The 12,406-nt window shown below is 52.7% G+C and overlaps 1 protein-coding gene across 1 annotated transcript in view; it reads left to right on the top strand.

Annotated features, from left to right (window-relative positions):
• Positions 1–11,716, top strand: part of trappc11 (trafficking protein particle complex subunit 11) — an 81,037-nt gene extending 69,321 nt beyond the window's left edge. Inside the window, exons 15-30 of the mRNA XM_079250241.1 lie at positions 437–582; positions 658–719; positions 805–937; positions 1,054–1,184; positions 1,972–2,097; positions 4,238–4,431; positions 4,506–4,654; positions 6,196–6,317; positions 6,392–6,511; positions 6,583–6,648; positions 9,391–9,547; positions 9,611–9,722; positions 9,795–9,886; positions 9,961–10,094; positions 11,060–11,227; positions 11,294–11,716. Coding sequence (XP_079106367.1) covers positions 437–582; positions 658–719; positions 805–937; positions 1,054–1,184; positions 1,972–2,097; positions 4,238–4,431; positions 4,506–4,654; positions 6,196–6,317; positions 6,392–6,511; positions 6,583–6,648; positions 9,391–9,547; positions 9,611–9,722; positions 9,795–9,886; positions 9,961–10,094; positions 11,060–11,227; positions 11,294–11,338 — 1,957 coding nt within the window. The 3' untranslated portion in view covers positions 11,339–11,716. The remainder of the gene's footprint in view (positions 1–436; positions 583–657; positions 720–804; positions 938–1,053; positions 1,185–1,971; positions 2,098–4,237; positions 4,432–4,505; positions 4,655–6,195; positions 6,318–6,391; positions 6,512–6,582; positions 6,649–9,390; positions 9,548–9,610; positions 9,723–9,794; positions 9,887–9,960; positions 10,095–11,059; positions 11,228–11,293) is intronic.
• Positions 11,717–12,406: the final 690 nt, after the last annotated feature.

Raw genomic sequence — 12,406 nt, 5'->3', positions numbered from 1 at the left:
AAAAGTTTACATGTTACAAAGACCAAACGTCACAGGACATATGTCCCGCATGGGCTGAAGCGTTTGATGCTTGAATGGTTGAAGTGAGACAAAAGGTGTAGGAGTAGCAGCGTGCCAAACTTAGGCGCAATAATATATAATAATTTTAAAAAATAGGATCTCAAACCTGTGAATGTCCCTTGGGCCCTCTGGGCATTCACAGTATTAAATGCATTATTTTACAGCTCTGTTAGTCTGTGCAGGTGGTTTTCATACGTGGAACAGGTCCAGGCCTCCTGATGCACATAGTTTCTGGAAATTTAACCCATTGCTTGTTAACATTTTGAAACTAACGCCGTTGAAAACATTGCATCCAACATGACGGGGTTGGGGGGGTGTCTGCGTAACAATGTCATGCTTTTATAGGCAGAGATGACTTTGTGTGTTTGTTGGTCAGACTTTTAGACTACGTGATGTGCGACTACCGCACAGAGCGATGGTGGGGTCTCCTGACGGCCATCCTGACCACGGCTCTGCGCTGTGCCTACCTGATGGCCAGCGTGAAGGACTACATCATCTACTGCATGGAGATGCTGGGCAGAGGTAACAATGGTTACACACCAGTGCACCAGGACCATGACAACACACAGCTTAATCACAGCAGATACTTTCTTCCAGCTTCGACCCTGAAGGAGGAACAAAAGTCCAGGATTGAGAAGAATCTCTTCAGAGTCCTGACGGTGAGTAGCAGCTCAGCTCTTCACCGCTTCCAGCATCAGATCCTCCAGCCAGCTCTGCAGGAATGATGTGTGATGGTGTTCTCAGAACCAGGTGCCTGACTCCGAGCCTGACTGTGATCCATCCTCTGAGGGGGCTGCCAGGTCTCTGTGGACCGATCGGATGGCCCTGGCTGGATCCAATGAGCTGACCATAGAAGTACAGGACTACATCCCTTTCAGTGAGGGAACATACGTTCACACGCCGAGCAGCTGCTCACATTACGCTGAATCTTTCTGCCTGTTTACCGTCATCATGATATTCATTACATGTTGTGGTTTCCCCTCCTGACACCAGTCCAGTGCAAGGCCAGATTCCAGTCTCCCAGTTTCCATGTAGACCAGCCCATTCAGCTGCAAGTGTTCCTCCGAGCAGACTGTCCTCATCCTGTTCCCTTCAGCAAGCTGGCCGTCAGCCTCAGTAACCAGGTAATCTACGGGTAACCAGCTAGTTTACACTGATGATGGGTCCTCATCCTGTTCCCTTCAGCAACAACGTCCCGGCGGCGGCGGCGTCGACATCCCGCCGGTGGGGACGACGTCTCGGTGACGGCGACGTCCCGGCTATCTTTGTCTATCTCTTCTCCGCTGCTGAACGAAGTGAAGCCCGTGCCAAGATGGAGCTTCAAAATTCAAATGAAAATATCGGTGAAACTGGTTTTTTATCTAGTTTAGTTGTTACGACCGAAGAGACGGGAAGCATGAAGTGAAATTTATTTCTGGTAGGTGTCAGTATGTCACGTCCGCCTTCTGTCCAATCAGAACCCTTCCATCCTTCGCTCTGCAGTAGAATTAAGGAACGGACATGTTTCATGTAGACCTCCGATCAGAATGATAATTTCCATGTAAACTTGTCGGAGAATTCGTTAATTCAGAATATTTCTGAATGAAAAAGCATCATGTACCCGTAGCCAGTGTCACACAGCAGGCTCGCCACCTGAAACTACCTGATGTCAGACGAGAGACTGGAAATGTCAGCGGGGTGGAAGTTCTTTAGCCCTGGGATATCCGTATTGGTTAGCGGACAGATAAGTAGTATACTTACATACTGGTATTTTGGCTGAGATATTAAAGAAAACTGGTCTCATTTCTCCATCAGATGGGCGCCGTCACTGAGCTGAAGAGCAGGAACCACACACTCACTCTCATAATCATGACATAAACTCTGTGGATGGTGAACAGCAGCAGCTGTGTGAAGATGTGTTTCTGTGTTTAGGAGTACAACCAGTGGTGTGTGGTGGAGCCTCCAGGTCAGGACATGATGAGCCTGGTACCAGGACAAACCAGATCCTACCACTTCAGCTTTGTGGCAAAAACTGAAGATGTGGGGAAGAAGATCGAGGTAAGACAGCCATGCAGAGGGAGGCTGTGGTTAATCTTTCCTCTGTACGCCGCCATACACGGCAACGTTCTGCTGCGTCTGTGTTTTTATTCGCTGCTAACAGTGCAAGCACTGCAACCTAAACCTTCAGTACTGGAGGCCGCCACTAAGGGGCAGCACACAACTCTGAACTGGTGAAAACGCTGTATTACTGATCCGTTAGTAACTTTTCGGCAGGAAAGTTTGTCACTGTGTAGCGGGAAGGAAGCGTTATGAACCATAGACATCACATAAAGATAGACGCCGCATCGCATCACGCTGCCTCTCCGAGCTGACGTCTCATCGCGCCGCCATCTTGGATGGGTCTCCATGCGCCTCCAATACATTTATCTGCAAGGTGTAGGCCCAACCGCAACAATAATTTAACTGATTTTTACCTGATTTTTCTCCCAGTTTGGTTTGTTACAAAGGGCAGAGATATTGTTATGATGCAGATCACTGTAAAACATTTTAAACTATGTGCTAAAATATCTTTATATGCTATTTAACAGACATAAGGTAGCAACAGTATAAATAAATGTATAAATGAATTTGATACTAACATGTTTGATTGTTTATTGATACATTTGGCTTTATCTTTTTTAATCTGATCTAATAACTTATTATTCAACCTTGTGAAATGTAATTCCACACGATCTGCTTTCAATATTTCGCCGGTTATTCAAACCGTATGCTGAACAAAATACAGGAATAGTTGCTGCTTTCTCTTGACTACGGTTGACTCGTTTATTTACATTTATTCATTTATCAGTATAGAGATAGTTTCACAAAGTCTGAAAATAAAGTTTTGTATCAAAACTGTGCAATTCAGAAGTTACCCAGAAAAACACTCAGAGAGCGCAAACCTGCGCCAAGGCCTTTGAAAAGTTCCTGGATCCAAACGGTGATCCGATCACCACCAAAATTAAATCAGTTCTTCCTTTTCACGTTTCCAACAAGTCCTGAAAAAGCCGGTAAAAACATAACCTCCTTGGTGGAGGTAATTATGCTGCCATGTAAAACTCTTTGTGAAGCATCAATATCATATTTTTCCATAAACACCTCATAGGAGTAAATTTATCATTTCGTAGATTATTCAATGTTTTAACATTATTTATAAACCAGTTATGTAGAAAAGTGTTTTGTTTGTGTGTAATATATACGTGTTGTTCCACAGAAGTTATGTAGGGAAACTACGTTGATCTGCAGCAAGACTCGAAAGCAGAGACCCATCCAATATGGTGGCGACCCATCCCATACGGTGCCGACCCATCCAATATGGCGGCGACCCATCCAATATGGCGGCGACCCATCCCATACGGCGGCGACCCATCCCATACGGTGGCGACCCATCCCATACGGTGGCGACCCATCCAATACGGCGGAGACCCATCCAATACGGTGGCGACCCATCCAATATGGTGGCGACCCATCCCATACGGCGGCGACCCATCCCAAACGGTGGCGGCCCATCCCAAACGGTGGCGACCCATCCAATATGGCGGCGACCCATCCCATACGGCGGCGACCCATCCAATACGGTGGCGACCCATCCCATACGGCGGCGACCCATCCCAAACGGTGGCGACCCATCCCATACGGCGGCGACCCATCCCAAACGGTGGCGACCCATCCCATATGGCGGCGACCCATCCCATACGGCGGCGACCCATCCAATACGGTGGCGACCCATCCCATACGGCGGCGACCCATCCCAAACGGTGGCGACCCATCCCATACGGCGGCGACCCATCCCAAACGGTGGCGACCCATCCCATACGGCGGCGACCCATCCCATACGGCGGCGACCCATCCAATACGGCGGCTACCCATCCAATATGGCGGCGACCCATCCAATATGGCGGCTACCCCTCCAATATGGCGGCGACGCTGGTTAACTCTTCAGCACACAATGAGGCATCTATGTATATATGATGTCTATGTTATGAATATGCTGTTTGCGGTGCTGCTAGCATGTTTACCTCCATCCTGCTTGCATGAGCGTCTTTAGTCAATATTTCACCCCGTGCAAGCACCACGTCAGCGCCTTGGCCTAACGTCTGCTGACAACGCGTGGGTGCTATGATATGTACGCGTTGCCAGTATGTCTCTGTGGATGTAGATGACGGGTATCGAGGTGATGCTGGGCAGCGACGCTGGTCGCTGTGTGTTTCTGAGCTGGAGAGGAGCCGGAGGAGATGCCGCCTCCCACCATGAAGCTGTGCAAGCCAGCAGGTTGTCACGGCGATGGGGGCGCTGCATGGATGCCTGTCAGGAGGTTGACTGGGATGGTGTGACCGTGCAGCACAGCACCATGTAGGTTTCAGACCAACTCTGCCTCCGTTTCACATTTCCTCCTCCAACACTGACGTCGTCTTCTGTCTGACCAGGATCATCTCCAGAGTCCCAAAGATCTCCGTTCAGCTGAGCCACCAGCCTCCTGCTCTCACCAACGAGACGTACTGCATCAGCCTCACCGTCCAATCGCAGGAGGAGGGCGTGGCCAAAGACGTCAAGCTGACAGCAGGCCTCAAACCAGGTATGCTCATCCAGACCAGAAGAGTTAAAGTTGTCTCACCGCTAGACTGGAGCCGCTCAGTGAAAACACTCACATAAAACGTCAGAATCAATAACCTGCAGTCATGAGTTACACCGCTGCAAAACTACAGGGAACGCTAAAGTACCACGTTGTAGATCTGAATGAAGGAAATATTTTATTAAATACTTTGTTCTCTCCATAGTTGAATGTGCTGACAACAAAATCACACAAAAATTATCAATGAAAACCAAACATATCGACCCATGGAGGTCTGGATTTGGAGTTCTACTCCAAATGAAAGTGGAAAAACACACTACAGGCTGATCCAACTTTGATGTAATGTCCTTTAAACAAGTCAGAATGAGGCTCAGTAGTGTGTGTGGCCTCCGCGTGCCTGTATGACCTCCCTACAACGCCTGGGCATGCTCCTGATGAGGCGGTGGATGTTCTCCTGAGGGATCTCCTCCCAGACCTGGACTAAAGCATCCGCCAACTCCTGGACAGTCTGTGGTGCAACTTGGCGTTGGTGGATGGAGCGAGACATGATGTCCCAGATGTGCTCAGCTGGATCCAGGTCTGGGGAACGGGCGGGCCGGTCCAGAACATCAATGCCTTCATGTTGCAGGAACTGCTGACACACTCCAGCCACATGAGGTCTAGCATTGTCTTGCATTAGGAGGAACCCAGGGCCAACCGCACCAGCATATGGTCCCACAAGGGGTCTGAGGATCTCATCTCGGTACCTAATGGCAGTCAGGCTACATCTGGCGAGCACATGGAGGGCTGTGCTGCCCTCCAAAGAAATGCCCCCCCACACTATTACTGACCCACTGCCAAACCGGTCCTGCTGGAGGATGTTGCAGGCAGCAGAACGTTCTCCACGGCATCTCCAGACTCTGTCACGTCTGGCACATGTGCTCAGTGTGAACCTGCTTCCATCTGTGAAGAGCTCAGGGCGCCAGTGGAGAATTTACCAATCCTGGTGTTCTCTGGCAAACGCCAAACGTCCTGCACGGTGTTGGGCTGGAAGCACAACCCCCACCTGTGGACGTCGGGCCCTCATACCACCCTCATCCATTTGCACAACAGCAGGTGGAACTGATTGTCAATCAGTGTTGCTTCCTAAGTGGACAGTTCCATTTCACAGAAGTCTGGTTGACTTGGAGTTACATCGTGTTGTTTAGGTGTTCCCTTTAGTCTTTTAGCAGTGCATGTTCACACATAAAGCAGAGTAATAACAATAAAAGCAGAAAGAGTCGACATGCTGGAGGATGTGTGGGAGTGAAAGGCTCCATCCTGCAGAGAGGAGGCGGCTGCTGCAACTGGACTCCTCATACTGGGTGAAACCAGCAGGGTGGGAGGCCAGAGAGGCTTACTTCACGTCCCCGGATGTTACAACGAAGGCGCTCAGGTCCTGTTGCCGTAGCAGCAGCCTTGTCTTCTTTCAGATCAGGATTACTGATGAGGATCTCGGGCATCGTACGTGGTGCTCTTGGTGCAGGTAGAGGCGTGTTTATGAAGGGACTCTGGTGTTTGTGCAGGCCAGGATGCCAACCTCGGCCAGACCACCCACGTGACATTTGATGGCTGCGAGGTTTGTGATGACTCCACCCCCGCCCTGCTCCCTGACGTTCCTCTGGGAGACCTGCAGCCTGGAGAAACGGTAGGTGATGCACTGCTTCCACGGCTGTTTCCAGCTGCAGCAGAAGGTGATGATTCCTGTGTTTTGGGTCGTAGCTGGAGAAATGTGTGTATGTGAGGTGTGTTTCCACTGGGCCGAGGGTCTTCTTGTTCCATGTGGCCTACAGCATCGACACGGCGGTGGACGCACGCCAGATCACCTGTAAATGTCACAAGGTAAGGTCACGGAGGACTGTGCTTCCTCTTCTCTTCCTTCTGATTTCACGTCTTTTTCTTCTGTCTTCCAGGACGAGACTGTAACCATAGAGACGGTCGTCCCATTCGAGGTGTCCGTCAGATTTGTGTCCACGAAGGTTAGTCAGAGTTTTCTGTGGTGTTTTCTGAGCAGCGGCTCGTCGCCTTGCTGACCCAGGTCACGGCGGTCCATAGATCCACGCTGGTCTGGAAACGGGTTGCGCCGTCTAATCAACGTTTATTAAATAGAATAAAGAAAAAAGAATGAAATAAAAGTAGAAACGGAGTTTGCATGTGGATGTGTGGTTCTCTCCGGCTTCCTCCCACCGTCCAGAGACACGACGTTGGCTTAAGTGGTGACTGGAAATGGTCCGTAGCAGTGTGAGGGGTGGTTTAGGGTTCGGTTGTTGGTCTCTGTGATGGACCTGTCCAGGTGATGGACCCGTCCAGGTGACGGACCAGTCCAGGTGACGGACTCGTCCAGGTGAGGGACCCGTCCAGGTGACGGACCAGTCCAGGTGACGGACTCGTCCAGGTGACGGACCCGTCCAGGTGACGGACCAGTCCAGGTGACGGACTCGTCCAGGTGAGGGACCCGTCCAGGTGACGGACCCATCCAGGTGACCGACCCGTCCAAGTGACTGACCCGTCCAGGTGATGGACGATGGACCCGTCCAGGTGACGGACCCGTCCAGGTAACGGACCCGTCCAGGTGACTGACCCGTCCAGGTGATGGACGATGGACTCGTCCAGGTGACGGACCCGTCCAGGTGACTGAACCGTCCAGGTGATGGACGATGGACTCCTCCAGGTGAGGGACCCGTCCAGGTGATGGACTCGTCCAGGTGAGGGACGATGGACCCGTCCAGGTGACGGACTCGTCCAGGTGACGGACCCGTCCAGGTGACGGACTCGTCCAGGTGACCGACCCGTCCAGGTGAGGGACGATGGACCCGTCCAGGTGAGGGACGATGGACCCGTCCAGGTGACGGACTCGTCCAGGTGAGGGACGATGGACCCGTCCAGGTGAGGGACGATGGACCCGTCCAGGTGAGGGACGATGGACCCATCCAGGTGACGGACCCGTCCAGGTGACGGACTCGTCCAGGTGACGGACCCGTCCAGGTGACGGACTCGTCCAGGTGACGGACCCGTCCAGGTGACGGACTCGTCCAGGTGACGGACGATGGACCCGTCCAGGTGACGGACGATGGACTCGTCCAGGTGACCGACCCGTCCAGGTGACGGACGATGGACCCGTCCAGGTGACGGACGATGGACCCGTCCAGGTGACGGACAATGGACTCGTCCAGGTGACCGACCCGTCCAGGTGATGGACGATGGACCCGTCCAGGTGACGGACCCGTCCAGGTGATGGACGATGGACCCGTCCAGGTGATGGACGATGGACTCGTCCAGGTGACGGACTCGTCCAGGTGATGGACGATGAACTCGTCCAGGTGACGGACTCGTCCAGGTGATGGACGATGAACTCGTCCAGGTGACGGACCCGTCCAGGTGATGGACGATGGACCCGTCCAGGTGATGGACGATGGACTCGTCCAGGTGACGGACTCGTCCAGGTGATGGACGATGAACTCGTCCAGGTGACGGACTCGTCCAGGTGATGGACGATGAACTCGTCCAGGTGACGGACTCGTCCAGGTGACGGACGATGGACTCGTCCAGGTGACGGACCCGTCCAGGTGATGGACGATGGACTCGTCCAGGTGACGGACTCGTCCAGGTGACAGACCCGTCCAGGTGATGGACGATGGACCCGTCCAGGTGACGGACCCGTCCAGGTGATGGACGATGGACCCGTCCAGGTGATGGACGATGGACTCGTCCAGGTGACGGACTCGTCCAGGTGATGGATGATGAACTCGTCCAGGTGACGGACTCGTCCAGGTGATGGACGATGAACTCGTCCAGGTGACGGACCCGTCCAGGTGATGGACGATGGACTCGTCCAGGTGACGGACCCGTCCAGGTGACGGACGATGGACTCGTCCAGGTGACCGACCCGTCCAGGTGACGGACGATGGACCCGTCCAGGTGACGGACGATGGACTCGTCCAGGTGACCGACCCGTCCAGGTGACGGACGATGGACCCGTCCAGGTGACGGACGATGGACTCGTCCAGGTGACCGACCCGTCCAGGTGACGGACGATGGACTCGTCCAGGTGACCGACCCGTCCAGGTGATGGACGATGGACCCGTCCAGGTGACGGACGATGGACTCGTCCAGGTGACAGACCCGTCCAGGTGACGGACCCGACCAGGTGATGGACGATGGACTCGTCCAGGTGACGGACTCGTCCAGGTGATGGACGATGGACTCGTCCAGGTGACGGACTCGTCCAGGTGATGGACGATGGACTCGTCCAGGTGACGGACTCGTCCAGGTGACAGACCCGTCCAGGTGATGGACGATGGACTCGTCCAGGTGACGGACTCGTCCAGGTGATGGACGATGGACTCGTCCAGGTGACGGACTCGTCCAGGTGATGGACGATGGACTCGTCCAGGTGACGGACTCGTCCAGGTGATGGACGATGGACCCGTCCAGGTGACGGACTCGTCCAGGTGACAGACCCGTCCAGGTGATGGACGATGGACCCGTCCAGGTGACAGACCCGTCCAGGTGATGGACGATGGACCCGTCCAGGTGACGGGCCCGTCACAGGTGTTCCTGCCTGGCGACACGCTGGCGACCCTGACTCAGCGAAGTGCTGCTGTTCTTTAATAATAAAGATGAAAAGTGAAAGTGCTGTAACACGTTTCCCAACATGATGAAGTTCGAGGCTCACTTCAGCGCCGACGCTCTGATCATCATGTGTGGCGCTCTGTGTTCAGTTTGAGCCGTTGGATCAGGTCGCCGTGGACATCCCCTTCCTGCTGATGACGGACATCGTGTCCTCGTCGCCGTGGCCTCTCCTCCTGACCTCGTCCTCCTTGCAGCTGCTCACCGTCAGCAGCAACACGGCCCAGCTGCAGTCCCAGCTCCAGGAAGGTAAGAGCAGCCTCACACCAGTTCTGCATCGCTGGAGGAGCCTGACGTCTGCTGTGTGTTCAGTCGTGCTGCAGACCGGCGAGTGTGCCAGCGAGTGTTTCTGTCTCCGATGTCCGCCGCCAGCGACCTGCAGTAACACCGTGGCGACAGGACACTACCTGATATCATGGAAGAGGTACGAGCAGGAACACTTTCAGAGGAAGAGGAGGGAGGAGGAAGATGCTTCTAAAGGTCTTCTGTTCAACAGGAAGTCTTCCAGTCCAGACCGTCCTCTCATCCAGACCACAGTCACCCTCCCTCATGTCATCCTGGAGTCGGTCCCGCTCTACATCTACGCAGGTCTGTACGCGCCGCCAGCCACGCTTCCTGGTGGCGCTGTGGCCGTCCTCATGTCATGTCCTCCTCTCCGTCAGACTTACCGTCGTTCGGCCGCGTCAGAGCTTCTCTTCCGGTCCGTTACCACATCGAGAACAGAACGGCGCTGGTGCAGGAGGTGGAGATGGCGGTCGAGCCGTCGGACGCCTTCATGTTCTCTGGACTCAAACAGGTAAAGCGGCATGGTTTCGTACGGCTCCGTTATTCCTCACAAGCTGAAGATGAGGCTGGCGTTCACCTGCAGGCCGAGTGCAGCAGCGATGGTTCTGCAGGGTGAAGGGGTGGAGAACTCGAGAAGCAGCCGGTGGTGATTGGAGCCCAAAAGACATAAATCTAGAAAGGATTAAGAAAGGAATGGCCAGATTTATATCAAAATAAAAAAGCAAAACTATAACCAGAAATAAAAATGAAGAATATTTAGACAGTTCAGTAAAACTATGGATTTAGTGTAAATAAATGTAGAAATCCAATCGATTAATGAACTGAAAACAAGAAAAACTCTCTGAAGGCAGAAGTGACTCCGCCCACAGACAACTGTCCCGGTGACAGAGAAGCAACTAGCGCACTGAAAGGAGATTCATATTTCATTAGGAGACATGAAATGTGGACAAATCTGTTCAGATAGAAAAACCACAGGAATGGTGTAACTACCCTCGTCCAAAGACATCTAGCTTTGGTGACTGATGGACGCCTGGAGGAAGATGGGAGGGGCTTGTTCAGATCAGGAGGGTTCCTCTGGGTGAAGACACACACAGCGACAGACGGTGTGTGTGTGTGTGTGTGTGTGTGTGCGTGTGAGGTGCAGTGACGTGTGTGTGGTGCAGCGACTGTGTGTGTGTGTGTGTGTGTGTGAGGTACATTGACAGTGTGTGTGTGTGTGTGTGTGTGTGTGTGTGTGAGGTACATTGACAGTGTGTGTGTGTGTGCGTGTGAGGTGCAGTGACGTGTGTGTGGTGCAGCGACTGTGTGTGTGTGTGAGGTACATTGACAGTGTGTGTGTGTGTGCGTGTGAGGTGCAGTGACGTGTGTGTGGTGCAGCGACTGTGTGTGTGTGTGTGTGTGTGTGTGTGTGTGTGTGTGTGTGTGTGTGAGGTACATTGACAGTGTGTGTGTGTGTGTGTGCGTGTGCGTGTGCAGGTGCGTCTCCGTATCCTCCCCGGTACGCAGCAGCAGATGCTCTACAACTTCTACCCGCTGACGGCGGGCTACCAGGCGCTGCCCCAGCTGAACATCAGCCTGCCGCGCCGCCCGTCCTCCTGCACGCCGGAGCTTCGCCGCTTCCTGCCGCAGCGGATCTTTGTGAAGGTAAAGCGGCGGGGACCTGATCTGTCTGATGAATGTTCCTGAAGCTGAACGTCTCTGTGCTTCCAGCCGCAGGGTCGACAGCCGGACGACGCCTCCATCGCTGCTGCCTGAGGACAAAACGGAAGCTTCTACTGTAAACACCCGAACAAAGCAACAAGGCTGTTTTTCTGTTGACGTGTGTCACAGCGTTTGTTTGTCACTGCTCTGTAAAGCTGCAACATCTTTTAACCAAACGTGAGAAGAAATTTGTTGTCAGTGAAACAAATGTGTTGAAATGAACTGATGCTTGTTTGTCAACCAGAATCATGTGAAAATCTGCTGTGAACTGTTGTGAAATAGATCAATGTGGTGCAATTATTCCTAAGCAAGTTTGGTTGTGTCTGTTTTCTCCTGTGTCATCACATGGCAGGTAGAGGATCGCTTTCATGATTTAGTCAGGCAGGATTTCAGGAGTCGCAGGCAGCAAAGTTAATAAAAGAAACCAAAGCATTGTCTGGTTTTTCACTTTACTTGTATGATCCTATCGGAGCTCACAGAGGCTGGATGAAAGTATTCCTCAGGGCCGGAATAAAAGTGCACAGGCCCCTGGGCACAGAGTGTTCCAGGGCCCCCTTTCCCCACTGCAACATTGTGTAAATTCTGAATGAAACGCTGTGAAACCACATTTCTCACATCTCTCAGCCAGTGGTACCAACAGCAACGCACTGGACGGGTTTCACTGGGAGCGGGACGGTAACATTAGAGAATTTATGTTAAATTGGAATGCATATTTTTTTTCTTCTACTGTTTTGTACCATACATTAATTTTTAGATCTTCTAACAGTAAAAATGATTTACAATGTACAGAAATAATCCAGCTTTGATAAAAATGAAAGCATGTGACCTGGCTTTTACTTGATCTTGGTCCTGGACGTCCACGTTTCAGCCATCTGGCAGAAAAAAAAATCCACGACCCAGTCAACCGACCTAGGTAGTCCGTGTCTGCTCATTGGCCTCCGACACGGCAGGGGGCGCTGCTCCAGCCAATAACACTGCGTCCCACCGCTCCAGCCAATCACACCATAGACATGTCTATGTATGAATCATATATGTCTATGGAATTACACCGCGTCCCACCACTCCAGCCAATCACACTGCGACCCGCCTCTCCAGCCAATCACGCTGCGTTCGTTCCGCCGC

Source organism: Telmatherina bonti, assembly GCF_933228915.1.
Source record: "Telmatherina bonti genome assembly, chromosome: 12".
In the NCBI taxonomy this organism is placed as follows: domain Eukaryota; kingdom Metazoa; phylum Chordata; class Actinopteri; order Atheriniformes; family Telmatherinidae; genus Telmatherina; species Telmatherina bonti.
This window is presented reverse-complemented; position numbering and strand designations above follow the sequence as displayed.